The 21,565-nt window shown below is 39.2% G+C and overlaps 2 protein-coding genes across 2 annotated transcripts; one reads left to right on the plus strand and one right to left on the minus strand.

Annotated features, from left to right (window-relative positions):
- Nucleotides 1–298: 298 nt before the first annotated feature.
- On the plus strand, nucleotides 299–2,839 carry LOC130939478 (uncharacterized). Its single transcript, XM_057867581.1, has 4 exons — nucleotides 299–348; nucleotides 941–1,799; nucleotides 1,876–2,315; nucleotides 2,407–2,839. The coding sequence occupies exons 1-4, from the start codon at nucleotides 299–301 to the stop codon at nucleotides 2,837–2,839; spliced, it is 1,782 nt and encodes a 593-aa protein (XP_057723564.1).
- A 14,412-nt stretch (nucleotides 2,840–17,251) lies between these two features.
- LOC130939480 (uncharacterized) lies at nucleotides 17,252–20,857 on the minus strand. The gene is made up of 3 exons (XM_057867582.1): nucleotides 20,090–20,857; nucleotides 18,033–19,465; nucleotides 17,252–17,951 (listed from the first exon to the last, which is right to left on the minus strand). The coding sequence occupies exons 1-3, from the start codon at nucleotides 20,855–20,857 to the stop codon at nucleotides 17,252–17,254; spliced, it is 2,901 nt and encodes a 966-aa protein (XP_057723565.1).
- Between the last annotated feature and the right edge of the window lie 708 nt (nucleotides 20,858–21,565).

Below are 21,565 nucleotides of genomic sequence, written 5' to 3' on the forward strand. Positions count from 1 at the left end.
ATTTTTCTCTGGCCTCTGTGCTTCTCTTTGGTTCTGATTTGTTTTGTCATTTTTGTGCTTCCATTTGATTTTGGATTTCTATTTTGTTATGTGCATCTCCTTGGTTTTGTTTTGTTTTGTTTTATTTTGTTTTGTGCTTCTTGAATTAGATATTGTTAGAGACTTCTTTCATAATTTTTTACTGCTGCTATGAGAAGATTAGAAACTAGAAAATAATAGAAAGACACAGAACTGATAGAAAAAAGACAAGAGAACAAAAACTGGATTGATCGTTAATTTATTTTTTAACATACATAATATGGCAGTATTCAGCACTTATGTATATGAAGTGGAATATGGCAGTGACTTGTAAGATTCTTAGAAATCAATTTATTTTGAGTTTTAGTGTAAATGTCTAGACTCTAGATAGCAATTTGTCTGTACTATAATTTATTCTATATACATTTATGTATATGCCGTTATTATATATATCATGGTTCTAATGCTAATCCTGATTCATAGCTTTAGGTTATGTTTCTCTTCTTAGTAATCATGTTCATATTGAAGGATTATTTGTTAAGGTTTTGTTGTGGTCCTTGGTAATTCGCACCTTTTATAATAGTTTTTATATATTTTTTTGTAGTAAACATTAAACAATAATAGCTGGGAATGAACTCAGCTTACTTACACAAATGTTTAGCATTATATAATAATTTTCTTTGGTTTTGTTTTCTCTTAATGCTTTTTTTGGTTCTGTTTTGCTCAAGAAATTGAATTATAAAAAAATAATTTTGTTTCTTAAATTATTGTAGGATTGTGAGAGATGAGTTCAGAAAGTGTTCAAAACAATTTTGAAGAAAGTGTTGATAAGTCTTTATCAAAATTTGTAACAAAGAAAGATAAAATTGGAAGGGGGCGGAAATCTTGAATTTCAATGTAAATTTTGCAAAGTTTTATTCAGTGGTTCTTATACTAGAGTAAGAGCACATTTATTGAAGATTTCAGGAAAAGAAATTAGATTTTGTGCAAAAGTTACATCAACAAAGCTTGAAGAACTTAAGAAACTTGATAGTGAAAGTACATTGTTGCATGAAAGTAAAAAGGCTAAGTCAATTCCTCTTCCACCCTTATCTAATGCAAGTGAAATTGATTCAAGAAAAAGAAGAGCTACTGGACCTTTAGAGAATGCTTTTAATGTGAATGCAAGGGAGACTCTATATTTACATATTGCTAGAATGTTTTTTTCATTTGGATTACCTTTTCATCTAGCAAAAAATCCGTATTTTGTCAAAGCTTTTTCTTATGCTGCCAATAATTATATTGATGGTTATATTCCTCCTAGATATAATAAATTGAGGACAACTTTGCTTGAGAAAGAGAAGCAACATGTGGAGAGAATGTTAGAACCTACTAAGAATTCATGGAGTGGAAAGGGAGTGAGCATTGTAAGTGATGGATGGAGTGATCTCCAAAGGAGGCCTCTTCTTAATTTTATGGCTGTAACTGAAAGTGGGCCTATGTTTTTTAAAGCTGTAGATTATTCAGATGAGATCAAAGACAAGGATTATGTTGCAAAGCAAATAAGAGATGTCATAAGAGAAGTCGGTCTCTCAAATGTAGTGCAGATTGTGACTGATAATGCGCCGGTTTGTAAAGCGGCTGGTTTATTGATTGAAGCTGAATTTTCATCTGTTTTTTGGACTCCTTGTGTTGTTCATACTCTCAACTTTGCTTTAAAGGACATTTGTGCAGCTAAGAATACAGAGAAGAATAATTTTGTGTATCAAGAATGCTCATGGATTACTCAAATTGCTGACGATGTTTCTTTTATAAAAAAATTTTATTGTTAATCATCATATGAGGTTATCTATTTTCAATGAATTTAATACATTGAAGTTGCTTAATGTTGCTCTTACTCGATTTGCTTCTACTATTGTGATGCTCAAAAGATTTAGGTTGTTAAAGCAAGGCCTCAAAGAGATGGTTATAAGTGAGAAGTGGTCTTCATACAAGGAAGATAATATTGGCAGAGCTGAGGTTGTTACAGAAAAGATTTTGAGTGAAAATTGGTGGCAAAAAATTGATTATATTCTTACTTTCACAAATTCTATTTATGATGTTTTAAGAAGTACAGACACAGATGCACATACTCTTCATTTGGTCCATGATATGTGGGATTCAATGATCAAGAAAGTAAAAAGTGCTATATATCTCTATGAAAGAAAAGATGAACAAGAGTCATCGTCCTTCTACGATGTTGTGCGCTCAATATTAGTTCAAAGATGGACAAAAAGTAGCACACCTCTTCATTGTTTAGCACATTCATTGAATCCAAGGTAACTTTTTACATTTATTGTTTATAACTTTTATTTATAAGTGAAGATAATTGAATCATTATTAATTTATGCTTAAACACTAATTATATAGGTATTATAGCTACCAATGGTTGAGAGAAGATCTTACACGAGTCTCTCCTCATCAAGATATTGAGATCACTAATGAGAGAGTTAAATGCTTGAAGAGGTATTTTCCTAATGAAGAAGAGAGGAGAAAGGTAAACATCGAATTTGCAAGCTTTTCTGATGGTAGAGGTGTCTTTGATGATTATGACTCTTTGAATGATAGAAGCATAGTTGATGCAAAGTCTTGGTGGCTAATTCATGGTAGTAAAGCAAAATTTCTTCAACCAATTGCTCTTAGTCTACTAGGGCAACCATCTTCATCTTCTTGTTGTGAAAGGAATTGGAGCACATATTCTTTTATCCACTCCCTGAAAAGAAACAAGTTGAAGCCTAAACATGCAGAAAATTTAGTATTTGTTCACACTAATCTTCGTCTTCTTTCAAGAAAAACTCCATAATATAATAAAGGAGAAACTATGATGTGGGATATTGCTGGAGATGCTTTTTCACCAATTGATGAAGAAAATGGTGTTCTTGAAGTTGCTCACCTTTCTCTTGATGAACCGGAGTTGGAAAGAGTGACTTTTTCTAATGATGAAGATATCAACCATATATGATGGAGAAAGAATGACTTTAGATAACTTTTTTTTGTGTACATGTGATGTACAAAATTCTTACTATCTTTATTAAGACATAGGAATTTAGAATTTTATCTTTTGAATACCTATACACTTTAGGAAAAATGCATATCATATGGTTGTTTTTGAAATATCTCTATTAAGACATATCTCTATTTAAATATATTATATTATTAATATATGCGTGTCCCCGTGTCCGACAACTTTTTAAAATTCGCGTGTCGCCGTGTCGCGTGTCGTGTCGTGTCCCGTGTCCGTGTCTGTGCTTCATAGATGAATGTTTATACTCTATCACAATAAACAAAGCCATGTCCAATAAATAAAAAAGGCTCACTCAAGATGGGTAGCCTCCACAACATACCTGACCTCTTTAAAGAGGTCGGACACCGATAAAAAAGTTCAGCTCTACCTGTTCAAAAACAGGTAATTGCTTCCACGAATTTGCCTGCAATCTCCACCTTTACTAAAAAATAGACTCTAACAAACTTTTAAGATAAAGAGAACGGTTATCCATCAGAAAAGATGGAAGTATTCTAACAAATGTGGTTAGCAACTCTACTATAAATACACTAACATCCCTCAAGTATAAGGTACGTTCTAATGTACTAAAAATCTGCCTAAAACCCTTGCTAACTTAAGCATCGGAGTCTCTTGCAGGTATCACCCCCCACCTCCTCACGAGGAACTCGGACAGGCGGCACCTCGACAACAACAAGTCAGACGCTGCCACTAAAGGGATCTGGACCTCACGTTCAAGCCCAATTCAACGTTTCAGGTAAGTCTAGGAACATTGGCATCATTGTCGGGAACCTGGGATTCATCCCGTAACGATGATGGACAACCAGTATGAAGACGGCCATAAGACGTCTGAATCTGAAGTTGAACCCCAACCAGAGGGCAACGCCCTTATACTACCTCCACCACACCAGATGCATGGTCCTCATGGGGAAAGGCCATCGGCAAACCCCCAGCCAAGGCATGTTCATTCGAAAATCCATCATCCTGAAGAAGAAGAATCCCCACAAGCAGCCGAGATACTAGGCCTAGGATGTGGCCAACGAGAGCGGCTTGAACAACTCGAGCATGATGCTGAGTGACAATGAGAGGGAAGTAAGACGACAATGGGAGCTAGAAGAAAAGCTCTTGAAGCTGGAAACCGACCTTCAAAACCATCGAATAGACTGGAAAGAAAGGCCTTTTAGGTGGAGAAGATCCATTCATAGAAGAGATTATGCGGGCCAAAGTTTCTAGAAACTTTAAAACGCCCAACACGGATCCCTATAACGGAACGACCAACTCAAGGCACCACCTTAGTAATTTTAAAAGTCGGATGTATTTGGTTGACGCCTCTGATGCCACCCGCTGCAAAGCCTTCCCGACCACTCTGACCAAAGCGGCCATGAAATGGTTTGATAACTTACACCCCAGATCGGTAACTAGCTTCGACGACCTGGCATGGAAGTTTCTAACCGGATTCTCTAACCAAAAGGACAAAACGAAACACGCACTGAGTCTACTGAGAGTCAAAAATAGGTCGGAAAAACCCTCCGGGATTACATGGAGAGGTTTAATAAGAAATACTTGGAGATTCAAAGCCTGCCCACTGAAGCCGTGATCATGGGACTAGTCAATGGCCTCAGAGAATGACCATTCTCTCAGTCCATATAAAAAAGGCACCCAACCTCACTAAATGAAGTCTAAGAAAGGACAAAAAAATACATCAACATGGAAGAGAATTTTCGATCGAGGGAACCTTTATCCACAACCAAACCTGCCCTATCAACCTCGAAAGAAGGAAAAAGAACCCAAAAAGAAGGAAGAGTGAAACCCAGAGAAGCCGCGAAGATACCATAATTATACTCCCCTTAGAGTCTCTCTGGTGAATGTGTATAGAGAGATATACCACACTGAGAAACTTCTACCTCATCATCCAATCAAACATAAGAAGGCAAGAAGTCGGACAGAATACTGCGAGTACCATAAACTCTACAGAAATTCCACTAATGAATATTACGACCTAAAGAATGTCATAAAAAAATTGGCCAGAGAAGGCCGACTAGATAGGTATCTGACGGACAGGTCAGACGATCTGAGGAAGAGAATGAGGGAAGATAAGGAACAACGATAAGAGTGTCCACCTGAGACTCTCAAGCGACACATACGCATGATCTACGGGGGATTTGCTGGAAGATGAATGTCAAAATCTTCACGGAAATGGCATCTCAAAGAGGTATACCAAGTCGGAGAGGGGACCAGACTGCCCGACTTGCCTACCATCTTGTTTACTAAAGAAGATGCCCAAGGAATAACACCTGAGCACGATAATCCCGTGGTGATAACAATGATCCTCACAAACGCTAACCTCCATAGAACCTTAATAGACGAAGGCAGCTCAGCGAATATTATGTTCAAACCCGTCTTCGAAAAGCTCGGACTGGAAGAAAAGGACTTAAAGGCCTACCTAGACAACCTATTCGAACTGGAGGACACGCCAATCCGACCCTTGGGGTACATTTTCTTATACACTGCTTTTGGAAAGGGTGCAAGGTCAAAGACGCTAAGCATAGATTACATTGTGGTTGATGTAAACTCGGCGTACAATGCCTTAATAGGTCGAACAACCTTAAACTGACTCGCAACTGTCGTCTCAATACAACTCGAAGTTGGACTACTTGCAACGGCGCGATGGAAGAGAGGGGGCAGAGACAGTCCCCGCTATGTGATGGAGGACGAACCTGGGTTGCTTGCAGCGACACAATGGAGGCGCGACTAGGTTGGGTTGCTTACAGCGATAGGCAGGATGAAGGCGCGAGGAGGCTGGGTTACGTGCAGCGGTTGGGGAGGCGTGACAAAGTACTGATGCATTCGGCGGTTGCGGACGCACGAGAAAGTCAAAACGTGTGCGGTAGTTCGCAAGAGATGGTAGGGGTTTGTGGGGAGCAGGGGTGGGGTGCGGTGCAGGTGCAGAGTAAGGGTTTTGTGGTTATTGAAGTTAAATTCAAAATAAAGATTATATCTAATTAATTAAAAATTTGACTTTTGAAAATTAATTTAACATTCTTTCTTTAAACCGTTATTTATGTTATTTAGGATGAACGTTGTTTTCCTAGGCTTTCATTAAAAAAAAATGTTATCTACGAGTAACATTGACTAATGTACCAAGTTTTTCTAAAATAGTTTGTTTAAGACTCAATCCAAATAGGAGAGTAGAGTTTTTAATTAGTATTTTTTTTGTGACTGAAAATAACATAAAGAAAAATGACCTAAGAGAAAGAGTAGGACTCCTCTCTAATAATAATGTTTAAATTATTAGGAGGAAGCAACCACCTCCAAAATAAAATAAAGATTATATCTAATTAATTAAAATTTTGACTTTTGAAAATTAATTTAACATTCTTCCTTTAAACCATTATTTATGTTATTTAGAATGAATGTTGTTTTCCTAGGCTCTCATTAAAAAAAATATTATCTACGAGTAACATTGATTAATGCACCAAGTTTTTTCTAAAATAGTTTGTTTAAGACTCAATCCAAATAGGAGAGTAGAGTTCTTAATTAGTATATTTTTTTTTTTGTGACTGAAAATAACATAAAGAAAAATGACCTAAGAAAAAGAGTAGGACTCCTCTCTAATAATAATATCAAAACTATTAGGGACTTGTGGGTTATGGGCCCACCACGCTTCCGCTGCGCCACTCTGATGGATAATATTAATCATTCAATAAGATTTATTTATTCTAATAAATACGCAATAGGCATTATTTTAATTTGGTGAATTTTATGGTGCCTTTGTTATGGTGTTTAAATTGTCTAATTTCTCTTTTAAAGTACAAAATAAATAAAAAATTTATTAAATATTATTTATTTACTTTTTCTAGTAATTTAGATTCAAAATAATAGACACCATAATATTCACTTTTTAATTTTTATCACTTAGCAGATACCTTAATCTCCTTCTTCAATCGAAATAAAGAACTTTCCCTGAATTTTATTTTATATATTTCTAATAATGGAACAAAGATTTGCCATTCTTGTAAGGACAATCATATTTTATTTTTATACTAAATCTTATTTTTTATAAGTCTATATAATTGTACCTTCTTTCTTTTGCAACTACATATATTCCACAATATGAATTTATTTTCATCTTTAAAATCATTTCTCCGCCTTAAAAATATAGAAAAATGTTATATTTATATTTTCATTGTTTCTTTCATATTTTAAACAAATACTTTATCAATTTAACCGTTAAAATAAAAAAAAATATGATAAAAAAATTAGCTAACTAGTTTAATCACTTTCAACACTTTTTTATGGTGGGTGTTATTTAGAGACAGCTGAATAAAAACCGAATCCTCTTCTACTCAATGAATCTATTGCTAGTAAACGTATTAAATAGGAATAGCAATTAACAAGCAAGGTAAGATTTGGACTATACTTTAATTTTATTAGTGGATTAAAACTTTTTTAAAATTTAATTTTATTTTGTTCGTGAATTTCTCAATCCTAATCTTATCCACATTCTAAAGTTCTTAACTTTATTCTACTCGCTCTATCTGCAGAAAAATAAAAAATTTTAAATAAATATAAAATTCAATCATTTCATATTTCGTACAAATTAATAAAATAAAAATAAAAACTAAGTTCAAATTAAAATTAAAAAGAAAAATTTAACATAAAATTACAAATAACATGATAATCAAGTTTTTAATAAAATTAAAATAACAAAAATAAAAATAAACGTCTTATCACTCTTCTTCTAATTTTAAATTCTTACAACATTACTCTTTAAATAACAGATATATTAAATTAATATTTTAAATTATTAATTTAGTAGTTACTTTAAATTCTTACAAAAAGGAGGTTATAGGTTCAATACCCACTTTCTTTACTATACATATAATTTTTAAATATATATTATATAATTAGGGGTGACAACGCGGGCCAGTCCGTCCCGCTCTATCAAAGTGATTTGGGTTGAACTTGCTACTCCATCCCGTCAAAAGGCGGAGTGGCGGGTTAGCGGACTGACCCGCCTTCTCTTTCTTTTTTTTTTTATTAAATAATCTATATTAAATATAGCACAGTCTAGCATTCAAAATCAAAATAGTAATTCAGAAGACAAACAAAATAACAAAAAATAATAAACTAAACTAAAAACAAAAGAATTAGGGATAAGCAAAAAATTAGAGACAAATTAGCACCTATAATGGAATCAAATATTTCACAACATAATTAGTTTAGTAATTAATATTTTAACAATAAAAAGATAAAAAAAAGTTTCAACCGGATGAATATGAAAAACTGCTTGAGTGAGAGGATGGCTGAGTTGAGACACAGAAGTTGTCAGTGCACGTTGAGGGAGGAGGAGAGAGACAATTGGACGGAGGGAGATTGCCGTCGCTGATGCTTGTTAGATTGAAAGAGAGTGCCTTTGGCCTTCGGCTTTGCGGCTGTGACTTGTGAGGGAGAGAGAGATAGGCGAGGCCAGGACGGAGAGAGACGCAAGGACGCTGGTGGGCTACGAGACAGAGAGCTGAGTTGTCATTGCCGCGGTGATTCCGATGCATTCTGGGCTCTGGACGACTTCGATCCGGGAGGGAGAGAGGGAAGGTTACCGAGTGTGCCACCGATGCTCTGAGTTGTCGTGGCTTTGCAGCGCGCAGCGCTGCATTGCAACCTATGATCGAGAGAAAGAGAAAGAGGGAGAAGGTCGAAGACTCGCCGACGTGAAGACTGAAGAGGACAAGAGGAGGAGGGCTCTGACTCTGTCTCTGCGTGTGTTGTCTGTGTGAAAGTGGTGTAAAGAGAAATCCTAATCATATAATGAGATTTTTTTTTTTGGTTTACATATAATGAGATATTTATATGAGTAAACAAAAGTTCAAAATACTCTTAAAAAAATTATCAGCTTGCTGGGCCAGCCCACAAAATTCGTTAGTTTTGACGGTTTGACCTGTTGGATTCGGCCCATTTTACCACTGTTATATATAATATATTAAGAATGTGAGTAGAATAGGATAAGATATACCCGCACCCGACCCTACCCACAAATAAATTTTACCCACATCCTATCCTATCTGTAGCGAGTCAGATAGACAATCTACCCAATCGAATTAGGTTAGATTGAATATTTGGAAATAGGGTACATGTCAACCCTAGTATCAACATTTTGATACAAGATAAATTGATCGTAGAAGTAGAACAACATAAATAATACATGTTTTAAATAGGTGAACTAGTTCTAATGTGGAGAATGCTTCAATTTTTCATATGGTAATCTACAATGGAAAGCCAAATATTAAACTTTGAAGAAAAATCATTCTTGTGGAATTATTAGTAGTAGATAATATAAGTAAAAAATAGAAATAATAGTTAGTTGACACATATATCCACATAATTTAAGACTTTGCTATACAGGTAATGCTCTAGTTGGCAGTTCAACTATGTTCTTTAACTTAGAAAGATTATGTATAGTTTAATATAGAAAGAAAACTAAATAAATTTAGTTTTTTTGTTATCAACGATATATATATAATTATCATCTATTTTTAAGTAAGCTTTCTTCTCCCAAATAAAGTTATGTCTCTTTATTTTTGTAGTTGTGTTTGAATTTGAAGGCAGTTAGAAAATGCTTCTTAGAAAAAGCTTAGCACACACATACCCTCATTCAGTTAATACTTACAGGATATCATTAATTTCATGGATTCTGACAACAATAACAAGCAAATTTAGAATCGTTCCCTGCACTACACATGTATATATGTATATATAATATATAGTATGTATTGAATGAGTTTGCAACTTATATATATTCCAGAGAAAACCACGTTTGCAAAGGTTCAAATTAAAATCTGACCATGACGAAACAGATCTCATTATAGCTATCTGTGCAATATCATATATAAAATTAATTTACTCAAGAATTGGATGAAACTCAAAAACTTGGTAAAATTAAAGGGTAAAAGTAAAGCAGATAATAATAATAATAATAATAATAATAATAATAATAATAATAATAATAATAATAATAATAATAATAATAATGTTATCCCAAATATCCATGAAGTAAAAGCAATGAGTAAATGGTACACAACAAAGTACAGACATAAACACATAGTTGATGAGCTTTTGCAGGCTGAGTGTTTTATTTGTAGTACAAATAAATCAGATCACACCGCACAGCAGCAGAAGAAAGGTATATTATGAAAGGACACAAATAATAATCCATAGTCACTGTAACATTGTTATACCTCAAAATGCCACAACATTCACCATTATTAATTAAATTAAATCATTCAATGGCATGCATCAATCTTTATAACAATGAATAGTATCACAAAAATTATATAACTCTGTTTCCAGATGGTTTATTTAGGGCTCCCAATAATAGAAAGCATTTAACTACTGATTAAATTAAATTAATAAAAGAATAACCTTTTAATTGCTCCAAGCTGGTGGTAGTAGTAGTCATAGCCATTTATTGCCGCTGCAGCATCATCAAGATTCTCATATCTATCAAGTTAATTAAAGGGGGAAATTAAACTGGATTAACTAATTAAGCAAAATTAAAGGCAAGGCACGCAGTAATAAACTAAAGCTATGTGAATCTTGATGATGCTCCATCGGCAAACAGTGACTGGTTTCTTGATGCAAAAGAGAGCAATCATCATCAGCCCTAACCCTAGTTATAGTTAATTAAGAGCTGAAAAGGATCGAAGAAGAAAGAAGCGAAGCAAGGAAGGGTTAAGATAGAGGTGAAAAAGAAAGAAGGCATAAAGGGTGTATATATAGAGGAAATAATGATAGTGTGTGAGTGAGGCTTATAGTAAGATCTGACAGTTACAGAGAGAGTGATAGTGATTATTTGGGAAAACACGAATAAGGGAAGTTGTTGCGTCTTCAAATGAAGATAAGAAAGTGTTTTAATTTCTTTCTTTCTCTTTCCCTTTTCCTTTTAGGGTTTCTATTTCACAAACCCCTCCTTCCATTCTTACTCCTTTTCCCCTTTTTTCCATTCTTTTCAAACTTACTTTATCACTATCTCTTCTCAATCTCATACAGTCTTTCACTTCACTTCACTTTTTCTTTTTTCCTTTTAAATTACAAGAGTTTTAATTTTTATGTAATTATCTTGAACATCACTATTCTTTTAAATTATTATTCACATAATACATACAAAATTAAAAATGATTATTTTTATTAATATTATATTATATAATTAAATATATGTGTGATGCTCTTTTATATTAAAAGTACGTCAAATTAAATTCTTAAATTTATAATGCAAAAAGTATAAACCATTTTAAACAACAAAGTATTATATGTATAAAAAATTAGTTATCAAATTAATTATTATGTATTTATGTATAAATATATGTAATATTTAATTTATTTTTAATAAATATTTTTATTTTATTATATATTTTATATAAATGGTTCATTTTTGTATGTACACTTAATTTAATATTTTTTTTAACTGAATATTCACAAAATAGTTATAAAAAGTAGTTTGTTTTTGTGATGTTATCGGTGCATAATCATCAAAATTAAATTAAAATTAAAATTTATTTTTCTAAATTTTATATACTATTATTATTATTATTCAATTCGGTTAATTAGCTTATCGATCTATGGTCCCTCATCGACATACATCCATTACTCCTGCTCTCATGTTTTTAATCACTCAATTAATTAACTAATTAATTAATCTATTTGTTGCTCTACTCAGCCAATTTCCCTCATTAAGCTTTGTTCTTTAGTGTAACGTAACGGCCATATAAACACTGTTTAATTTAGACTTTAATTTCTTTACCAAGGAAATAATGTAGATATTGTCAGCATTGATGCTCTTGTTGTCTAGTTGTTTTTCAAATCATCTTTGTGCCAGGTTGCCAAATTAAAATATGAATACATAAGTTTTCCATATATAATAACAATAATTATTATTAGAAGACCAATTTTTTTTTAGTATGATAATACATATAACATTATTTTGTACTTATTTAAAAGGCCAACAATTTATTTGCAGTTTTTTTTATCTTATCCAACTCTAAGTAAATTGGATTTTGGAAAATATTAGGAGGCCAACATTTTTAGTAAAAAAATTTGAAAAATTGATTAATATTAACTCAAATGTAAGACAAATCACATATCATTATTTTTAATTTCGAATATATTCCTGGTCACGTTCATTCTACTAATCACTGTAATTGTATGATTTGCAGCTCTATTATCTTCGTCCTTTTAAGAGCACATATTATAGGAGGACTTTATTTGCAAATAATTCTTGAATTAATTAATTTTTTTTTGTGTGTAGATTTTAATTTTTTTTTAAAAAGAAAATTCTATACACATAAATTTATTTTTGAGAAATGCTATTGATTTAGTATAATGCATAAGTGTAGTTCTTTATCTTAGTAGTCGTTAGTTGTCCCTTTGTTTTAGTTTTGCTTTTTGGTTGAGTAGTGGCCATATTCTAGTATTAGATGTAGTTTTATTCTTTGAATGTGAAAAGAGTTTGATGGAGTATTAGCTTTAACTTTGATTTATATTTGAGATTCCATATTCGTTTTGAAATATATTTTGTATCTTTTATGCTCTGATTTATTTTTCCTCCAAAAATAGACATTTTTTGTAAAAATGAAATAAATAGAAAGTTTAATTTTGATATATTGACTATCTAAAATGTTTTACACAATAGTCAAATCACATATGTTTTTTTTAAATAATCATTCAGACGGTTAATATAAAAAGTAATTATTTTTATTGACGTGATAATAGATAATTTGATGCGCATATAAAACTATAATACTTTTATATTAACAATACATTAAAATTAAATTTATATATAAAACACAATGTGTCATATTATTTTTCATTAATTATTAAAAATAATTTTATTAAAATGCGTACAAAATAATAGATAAAAATATTTATAAATATATGATAATTAATTTTTGATACAAATGTAAATAATTTGAAGGTGAAAATTCAAGTGTAATTAATTTTGCGTAAAGTTGATAATTGAGAATGGTTAAATAATTTGACTGATTTAACTAAATTTTTATCTAACGACTCAGTTATTAACTTCACATAAAATTCACCGCACCTGAATTTTTACCTATCAGGATACATATAACAATTGTTCATCAAATTAATTAAAACATTCAAATATGAGTTGATGACCTACAAAAGGCACAATTCACTAGTAATGGCTTTTAATCTTAACCTCGTTATACCTAATAATGACGAATAAAAAAATGAAAGAAAAGTGTCCCTAAGAAAATGGCTAAAGAGTTGCACACAGTGGGTATTATAATGCAATGAAGATCTTGAGAGAATCTCTCTTTTATATGCCTATGCTTGCTTCTTAGCTTCAACACGCAACGAAATGCCGCACTAGCCGCTCTAAATCAAACATCTAGTAAAGGTTTTATCCATCTTATCGTTCATTCATTCTTCAGTCTTGATTTGAAATTTTATCATATAAAGCCGATAACTGTTTGTGTTTGTGGCCTTTAGCATAAGAACAATGAAAATGTTTAGTTCTATTATTTAATTTATTTTTAATATATATTTTATATTAATAATTAATTCAGTAATATTTTTTTATGTATATATACATTTAATATAATTATAAAAATAATTATCGATTCTCTTTTAGAGTATCTTCTTCCACTTTTTCTTTTAATTTGGACACTACTTAGGGCAGTTTGAATAAACAGCTTAATTAAATTCTTTTTAAAAAAAAGTTTAAATAATAAATAATTATATTAAGAGTAATTTATAAATAAATTATTTTATATTTGTTCGGTGGTCGGTTTCCGGACAGGTCGGGTGTGTGAGTGAAGGGGTGAGGACGCCTTAGCTTGGGTCACACCGGTGGCGAACTAGTCAAGCAGACGAGCACTTGGTCTGAAGAGAAGATGAGGGGGGTGCCACCTGCAAAGACACTCCGACGCTCAAGTCAGTAATGTGCAGGCGGGCAGAATAACGAGGTGAAAGGATATGACGTACCTCGTGGGAAGAGCCAATCTTCCCTTTATATACATGTCAGTAGTGGGCCCCTCATGGGGACAGGCCCATATTCCCAAGGACGCTGTCCTGCAGCCGCGTGTGAACCGTACAGGACGCGTGTCCGGGTCGGGTATTGCTTGGGTCGGGTCGACCCGTGCGGATTTTGGGCCAGGCCGTAACAGTGCCCCCACGCGCCAATGGTAGTCGTGGGAGCTACCAATGGCGTGTCGTCTCGCATCTCGTTTGGTCGGCCGCTCGTGGGGAGGATATGCCTTCAACGCGCGTGTCTCTTGGTTGCTCAAGCAACCGCTTCATCGCATCGTCTCTTGCGCCGAGCATTGAATGCTCATAATGGGGTGGAAAAACCCCGTTTGAAAAGACCATTCTGCCCCCAGGTGTTTCGCGCTTTGGGGAAGCAGTTTTTAAACGATCGGTTTCGACGCTTCTGTACTTTTCTACACTTCCCCTTTTTTTTTCCTTTCTTCCTCCCTGTTGCAAAGTTTCAAGGTGTTGCTGCGGTGCCTCTGTTCGTCCTTCTTGCATTTTTCCAGACTCACAACTCTATCCTCTCTTCATCAATTTAGGTAACTCTCGAATCATTCCCCTTTTTATGCATTATTTTTGTATGCTTGTTGCTTGGTTCTCTGATGTTACTGTATAGCCTTTTAGTTGCGAGTAGATGTGTTAGGGGGGAAAGTACCATTCCAGGGTAGGCTTTTTCTTGTTCTTTTCGCCATTTAGTCTTGATTGGCCTTGGTCGGGGAGTCGTGGGGGGTAGTGTCTGTATTCGGCCTGAGCAACCGATCTCTTAGACTGACTGGATGGTCCCCCCATGTAGGTATGGCTCGCACGGTCTCCCGGGCATCCGTTAACCCCGCGGCGTACGATCCCTATGCTTGGGTTGTTTCCGACGTGAAGGATTCGCCTAATCAAATGGGCGAGGAGGAGCTCACCGAGTTCCGTCAAGCCGGGTATCTGTGTGGTGGGACTGACGAGGAGGCCAACTACGACGTTTTCGTCCCGGCTCCTCACGAGCGATTGTACGAACTCAACTTCCAACCTCGCCAGGTCGCCGACTGGATTTGGTTCTACAAAGCCATGTTCACTCAAGCCGGTGTTCGTATTCCGTTTTCAGCCTTTCAAATGGCACTTTTAAATCGAATTTCCGTGTCACCGTCGCAGTTGCATCCGAACAGTTGGGCCTCGATCCGCTGTTTCGAGATGGTCTGTGAATATCTCGAACTGCCGGTGTCCGTGGATGTTTTCCTCTTCTTCTTCACCCTCACAAACCCTTCCAAGGAGGGGAAACACAGAAAAGGGTTCATGTCCTTCCGGTCTGCCCAGGGTCGGAAGATTTTCGGTTTGTTCGAAGATTCTTACCACGGGTTTAAGGACAAGTATTTTAAGGTCCGCCCTGCCAAAGGTCGTCATCCCTTTTGGTTGTCTTTGGAGGGGGTACGGCTCATCCCGACTTATTGGAGTTTCGGGGCGGGGGCCAATACTTTTATTAAAGTAACCTATAGAGGCATGTCGAAGGTGGATAAGCAAATTGCCGAGGTATTGATGGCAGTTTTTGGGAAGAACCAAGTAAATCCCCACCTCCTCATGGGTGACCGGGAGTCCGGTCGTAATTATATTTGTGAGAAGCTTTTTACTTTACCCTTTGTCTTTTTTCCTTCTGTTGATATTATGTGGCGATTAACCGACCTTCTTTGTTTTCCTGCAGTGGATATGTCTGCGTCGGTGACGGGTCTTCCCGACTTGTTTCAGACCTTCTTAGGCAATGGTGACGACGAGGAGGGTGACGAGCAGCCCACGCCCGAGGGGCCTGATGCTCCCTCGGAGGGCAAAGATGCTCTCGAGCAAAGGGCCGAGACTGACGAGATCGGCACCTCGGCTCAAGGTACCGTGGTTGGCGGTGGCAAGGCCGTCCATGCCTCCCCTATCCGCGAGGTGATTGGAACTGGGGGTTCCGTGCCAGAAGCGGATGTTGAGGTGGAAGAGGTCCCCAACCCGAAAAAAAGAAAGAAGGCCTCCACGGCGTCGTCTAGCCCTGAGGGCGTTCTCACCGTCATGGAAAGGAATTTTGACGCCGGGCACTTCATAGACTCCCAGCTGATCCCCGGTACCGAGGAGTATTTCCACGAGTCATCCCTTGCCGGGCAGGCGAGGTGGATGTATCGCACTCTCCTGCGCGGTGCAGTCATAGCTCGGAAGGCCGAGTTCGAACTGTCCGGTATGGAGTCTCTCCGTAGGAGGTTGGATTCTGCCGGGAAGGCTAATAACGAGCTAAAAAGTGAAGTTGAAACCCTTCGGGAGCAATTGACTCAATCTTCGGAAAAGCTGGACGCTGCCGAGAAGAAAGCCACCACTGCCGAGCAGAAAGCTACCGCCGCCGAACAGAAGGCAACAGCTGCTGAGAAGAAACAGAAGGAGTCGGATGCGACGGTTGAACGTTTGGTCGAGCGTGAAATGGCTTTGGAGGGTCAGGTCGGCGCGGCGCAAAAGCGTGTGGCCGAAGTTGAGAAAGAGAAGCGGGCCGTGGAGGCCGAACTGTCGACATGGAAGGCGAAGTATAAGGACGTCGTCAAACAGGGCAAGGGGGCGATCCTGGCTACCGAGGAAGCCCTCAAAGCTCAAATTAAAATTGTTGCCCCCGAATTCGACACGTCGGCGATTGGTGTCCGCAAGGTTATTCAGGATGGCAAGGTTGTCGATGTCCCCAAGAAATGAATTCTCTTTTTACGGTTTTTTCCTAGCCGCTTTGTTTTGACTTGTAAACTATTTTAGTTTTAGCCGTTTTTGGCTTGTGAACGATTTGATGTTTAGCCGTTTTTGGCTTGTCAATGACCGTTTTAATCGTTTGCTCATGTTGTCGTGATGAATTTCTCCTCATTCGTTTGGTTGTATTTCCGTTTCTTTTAACCGTTTTTGGTTTATTGTCGTCACTTATATCAATGGCCTACGGCCTTTTGCGTAGTCGTTACGATTGTGGTTGACGGGTTCCCGGGGTGATCAGTCCCGGGAACGCGCGCCGTTGTTGGACGTGGTGGTTTATCTGGAAAATTAAGTGACAAAATAGGAGAGAAAATTTGCACAAGTCTATCTTATTCGGTAGTTGTATAAAGGACTCGTAAGTCGCTATGAGAAGTTCAAAAGTTAAATTTGCAAATTAACTACTTAGCTAGCCTGGTTGGTTTGTCGGGCCTTCTTCTAGGAGTAGAATCTTCTTAGGTTGTCCGCATTCCATGTTCTCGGGACTTCTTTGCCGTCAAGTCTTTCTAGCTTGAATGCTCCTTTTCCCATCACTTTCCTGATTCTATAGGGGCCTTCCCAGTTAGCCGCTAGCTTGCCTTCTCCGGGGGTCGGCGGGCCGATATCATTTCGCTTTAGGACGAGGTCGTTTGGCTCGAATTCCCTCTTGAGCACTTTGGTGTTGTAGCGCAGAGCCATTCTTTGTTTTAGCGCCGTTTCTGTCAAATGGGCCATTTCCCGGGCTTCATCTATCAGGTCCTTTTCTACGGTTTCCTCTACTCCTTTCAAAAGCAACCGCGGACTCGGTTCACCGATCTCTACGGGTATTACAGCATCCACCCCGTACGTTAGTCGGAAAGGGGTTTCCTTGGTGGAGGATTGCTCGGTTGTTCGGTAAGACCAGAGGACCGATGCTAGTTCGTCGGCCCAAGCACCCTTTTTATTGTCCAACCTCTTTTTTAGCCCTGAAAGGATAACCTTGTTAGCGGACTCCACCTGTCCGTTCGTCTGAGGGTGTTCTACCGAGGAGAACTTTTGCCTTATACCCAGGCCGTTGAGAAATTCCGTGAACTTTTTGTCAGTAAACTGCGTGTCGTTGTCCGAGATGACGACCTCCGGTATCCCGAATCGCGTTATCACTTGCCTCCACATGAATTTCCTGCAATTGGACGAGGATATGCTAGCTAGCGGTTCGGCTTCTATCCATTTGGTGTAGTAGTCAATTGCGACTATGAGGTACTTGACTTGCCCCGGGCCGACTGGGAAGGGTCCTAAGAGGTCGACTCCCCATTGAGAGAATGGCCGGGAGGTCGTTAGCAGGCTTAACTCGGAGGCCGGCGCCCTGGCAAAGTTGGCGTTCTGTTGGCACTTTACGCATTTTTTCACAAACTCTTTGGAGTCCGTCATCATCGACGGCCAATAGTATCCGGCTCGGATTAGTTTCCTCGCTAGGGCCTTGCCTCCGATGTGGTGCCCACAGCAGCCCTCATGGACTTCCCTGAGGACGTAGTCCGTTTGGTCGGGATGTAGGCACTTCAGTAGGGGTTGGTTGAGCCCTTTCCTGAACAGTTGTCCTTGGATGACGGCGTATTTGGCCGCTTCCCTTCTCAATTTCGCCGCATCCTTTTGGTCACTAGGGAGTTTGCCGTGTTCTAGGAAGTCGATGATGGGGTCTAGCCATGAAGAACCTAGGCTTGTCACGTGCAGTGTGATTGCGGGTTCTCTCGTCATGCCTTGAATGAGAGACCGGTTCCCTTCTCCCGGCTTTGTGCTAGCTAACTTCGACAGGAGGTCTGCCCGTATGTTCCTTTCTCTAGGTACGTGGTGGACCGTGACCTCTTCAAACTTTTGGCTCAAGCTTTTAACCTTTTCCAGGTACTTCTGAAGCAAGGGGTCTTTGGCTTGGTAGCTACCGTTTACTTGGGAAGTGACGACTTGGGAGTCACTGCATATTTCCAGTCTCCTCGCGCCGACTTCTGCCGCTAGGGTTAAGCCTCCTATAAGGGCTTCATATTCTGCCTGGTTGTTCGAGATGGGAAACTCGAACCTGACCGATTGTTCGTACACAACCCCGACCGGGCTTTCCAGGATGATCCCGGCACCTCCAAAGGTCTGGTTGGAAGCTCCGTCCACATGGAGCTTCCACCGTGTACCCACGTCTTCGCTTGGGTCTCCTGTTACTTCAACTAAGAAATCCGCCATGGCCTGCGCCTTAATGGCTTGCCGGGGTTCGTATCGTATGTCGTATTGGGAGAGCTCGATGGACCAAGTCATCATTCTTCCTGCCAGATCGGGTTTTTGGAGAACTTGCCGGATCCCTTGGTCCGTTCTGACGACAACTTGGTGACTTTGGAAATACTGCTTAAGCCTTCTCGAGGAAGTTAGGAGTGCTAAGGCTAGCTTTTCCAACTTGCTATATCTTAATTCCGCCCCTTGCAGGGCCCTGCTTATGAAATAGATTGGCTGTTGAGCCTTCCCGTCCTCCCGTACCAGAACTGCGGCCAGGGCCTCGCTTGTTATAGCGAGGTATAGGTATAGTGGTTCCCCGTCCTTTGGCTTTCCGAGAACAGGAGGTGCCGCCAGGATTTCCTTGAAATGTTGAAAGGCTTCTTCACACGCGGGTGTCCACTCAAACGCCATCCCTTTCTTCATGAGGTTAAAGAATGGCAGGGCCTTTGTTGCCGAAGCTCCGAGAAATCAGGACAGTGAGGTCAACCTTCCTGCCAGCCTCTGGACGTCCTTGATGCAACCCGGGCTCTTCATCTGGAGTATTGCCTGGCATTTCTCCGGGTTAGCTTCTACCCCTCTCTGAGTTATCATAAATCCCAGGAACTTGCCGGCTTCCATGGCGAAGGCGCACTTGAGGGGGTTCAGCCTCATACCGTGTTGACGGAGGGACGCAAATACGCTTGCCAGGTCGTTCAAGAGGTCGTCAGGTCGTGTTGTTTTTGCCAGGATGTCGTCCACGTAAACTTCAACTGTTTTCCCTATGAGGTCGCGGAATATCCTGTTCATCAGCCTTTGATATGTTGCCCCCGCATTTTTCAAGCCGAATGGCATTACCTTATAGCAAAAAGTTCCTCCTGGCGTTATGAACGCCGTCTTGTCTTCGTCGGGACGGTGCATCGGTATCTGATTGTAACCGGAGTAGGCGTCCATGAAACTTAGATACCGGTATCCCGCCGCGGCGTCGACGAGTGCATCTATGTTGGGGAGGGGGAAGCAATCTTTGGGGCATGCTTTGTTAAGGTCGGAATAGTCCACGCACATTCTCCACTTGCCGTTGTGTTTTCTCACCAATACCACATTCGAGAGCCATGTCGAGTAGTCCACTTCACGTATGAAGCCTGCTTCTAGGAGGCTGGCCGTTTGCTTGGCTACCTCCTCTGCTCTTTCCGCCGACATCTTTCTCCTCCGTTGAGCCACTGGTCGTGCTTCCGTCTTGACGGCTAGATGATGCGAGATGATTTTTGGATCTATGCCCGGCATGTCGGCTGGTGTCCAGGCGAACAAGTCCCTGTTGGCTCTTATCATTTCAATCAAAGGCTCCTTCAGCTCATGTGGGAGGTTCTTGTTAACGAATGTGAACTTTTCCTCTTCGTCACCGATTCTAAACTTCTCCAGGTCCCCTTCTGGCTCTGGCCTCGGCTTGTCCTCTATTCTGGCATCAAGGTCGGCTAGGAACACGCCGGATGCTTCCTTGGACTTCTTTCTCAGGGAAAGGCTGGCGTTGTCACAAGCGACCGCCGTCTCGAGGTCTCCTCTTATGGTCCCTATGGATCCATCATCGGTAACGAACTTCATAACTAGCAGCTTGGTGTTGATTATGGCTTCAAAATCATTGATTGTTTTTCTTCCCAAGATGATGTTGTAGGCTGTGGAATCTCGGAGAATTACGAACTCGTCCATCGCCGATCTTCGGCCTTGTATCTGCCCCACCGAGATTGGTAGGGAAATGACTCCGTCTGGTTTGATGAAGTGGTCGCCTAACCCGATAACCCCGTGCTGGTGAGACGTCAGGTCGGCGTCCTTTAGCCCTAGTGCATCGAACACGTTGCGGAACATGATGTTTGAATCAGCTCCTGTGTCGACAAGGATCCGTTTGACGAGGCCGGTTCCCACTCTGGCTGTTATGACCATGGGAGGGTTTTCCGGGGCGTCGCTGAACCATTGGTCTTCCGGGCCGAAGGAAATGGATGGAGGTTTTTTGGAGCTCTGCACCGGCGGGGATGAGATCGCCAGAACCTTGGCGTTTTTCTTGTGTGCCGACCGTGATTTTGGTGCAGCGTTTTTTGCCGTCACCACGTTTATCACCGTGAGGCCGTGGTCTCTGTCCTCGGGCTCTTGTCGCCGTTTGGCCGAACGGGCTTTGTCTTCCTCGTCTTGATCGCGGTAACGTCTCCTCGGCTCCCTGATGAGATGGGAGAACGCTGCTAGCTTTCCTTCCCTTATCGCTTGTTCTAGCGCATCCTTCAGGTCAAAACAGTCCTGCGTTTGATGGCCATAACCCTTGTGGTTATCACAATAAAGGTTCTTATTTCCTCCCGTCGGTCCTTAAGTGTTCGGGGCTTCGGAAGAATTCCCTTCTCTGCTATCTGCTGGTAGACCTCCACAATGGGGAGAGTGAGTGGAGTGTAGTTATTGAATTTCCTGACCCGGGGGAACGGTCGAGGTGCCCTGTTTGACGCTTCCTCCCTAGCTTTTTCCTTTGCTCTCTCTCCGTCGACTGGTTGCCGGGCTTGGCTGTAACCGGACTGCCGCTTATTGGCAGCC

Source organism: Arachis stenosperma, chromosome 7 (genome assembly GCF_014773155.1).
Source record: "Arachis stenosperma cultivar V10309 chromosome 7, arast.V10309.gnm1.PFL2, whole genome shotgun sequence".
NCBI classification, from domain to species: Eukaryota; Viridiplantae; Streptophyta; class Magnoliopsida; order Fabales; family Fabaceae; genus Arachis; species Arachis stenosperma.

What these genes read in the sequence shown, in the direction of transcription:
- LOC130939478 (XM_057867581.1), top strand. Translation starts at nt 299, where the DNA reads ATGGCAGTATTCAGCACTTATGTATATGAAGTGGAATATGGCAGTGAC. An exon ending in TTACTCAAATTGCTGACGAT is followed by an intron (nt 1,800 to 1,875) that starts GTTTCTTTTATA and finishes AATACATTGAAG; the next exon opens with TTGCTTAATGTTGCTCTTAC. An exon ending in GCACATTCATTGAATCCAAG is followed by an intron (nt 2,316 to 2,406) that starts GTAACTTTTTAC and finishes CTAATTATATAG; the next exon opens with GTATTATAGCTACCAATGGT.
- LOC130939480 (XM_057867582.1), bottom strand. Translation starts at nt 20,857, where the DNA reads ATGTTCCGCAACGTGTTCGATGCACTAGGGCTAAAGGACGCCGACCTG. An exon ending in GGCTCTCGAATGTGGTATTG is followed by an intron (nt 19,466 to 20,089) that starts GTGAGAAAACAC and finishes TCGGCAACAAAG; the next exon opens with GCCCTGCCATTCTTTAACCT. An exon ending in GTCGGCCCGGGGCAAGTCAA is followed by an intron (nt 17,952 to 18,032) that starts GTACCTCATAGT and finishes GTCCAATTGCAG; the next exon opens with GAAATTCATGTGGAGGCAAG.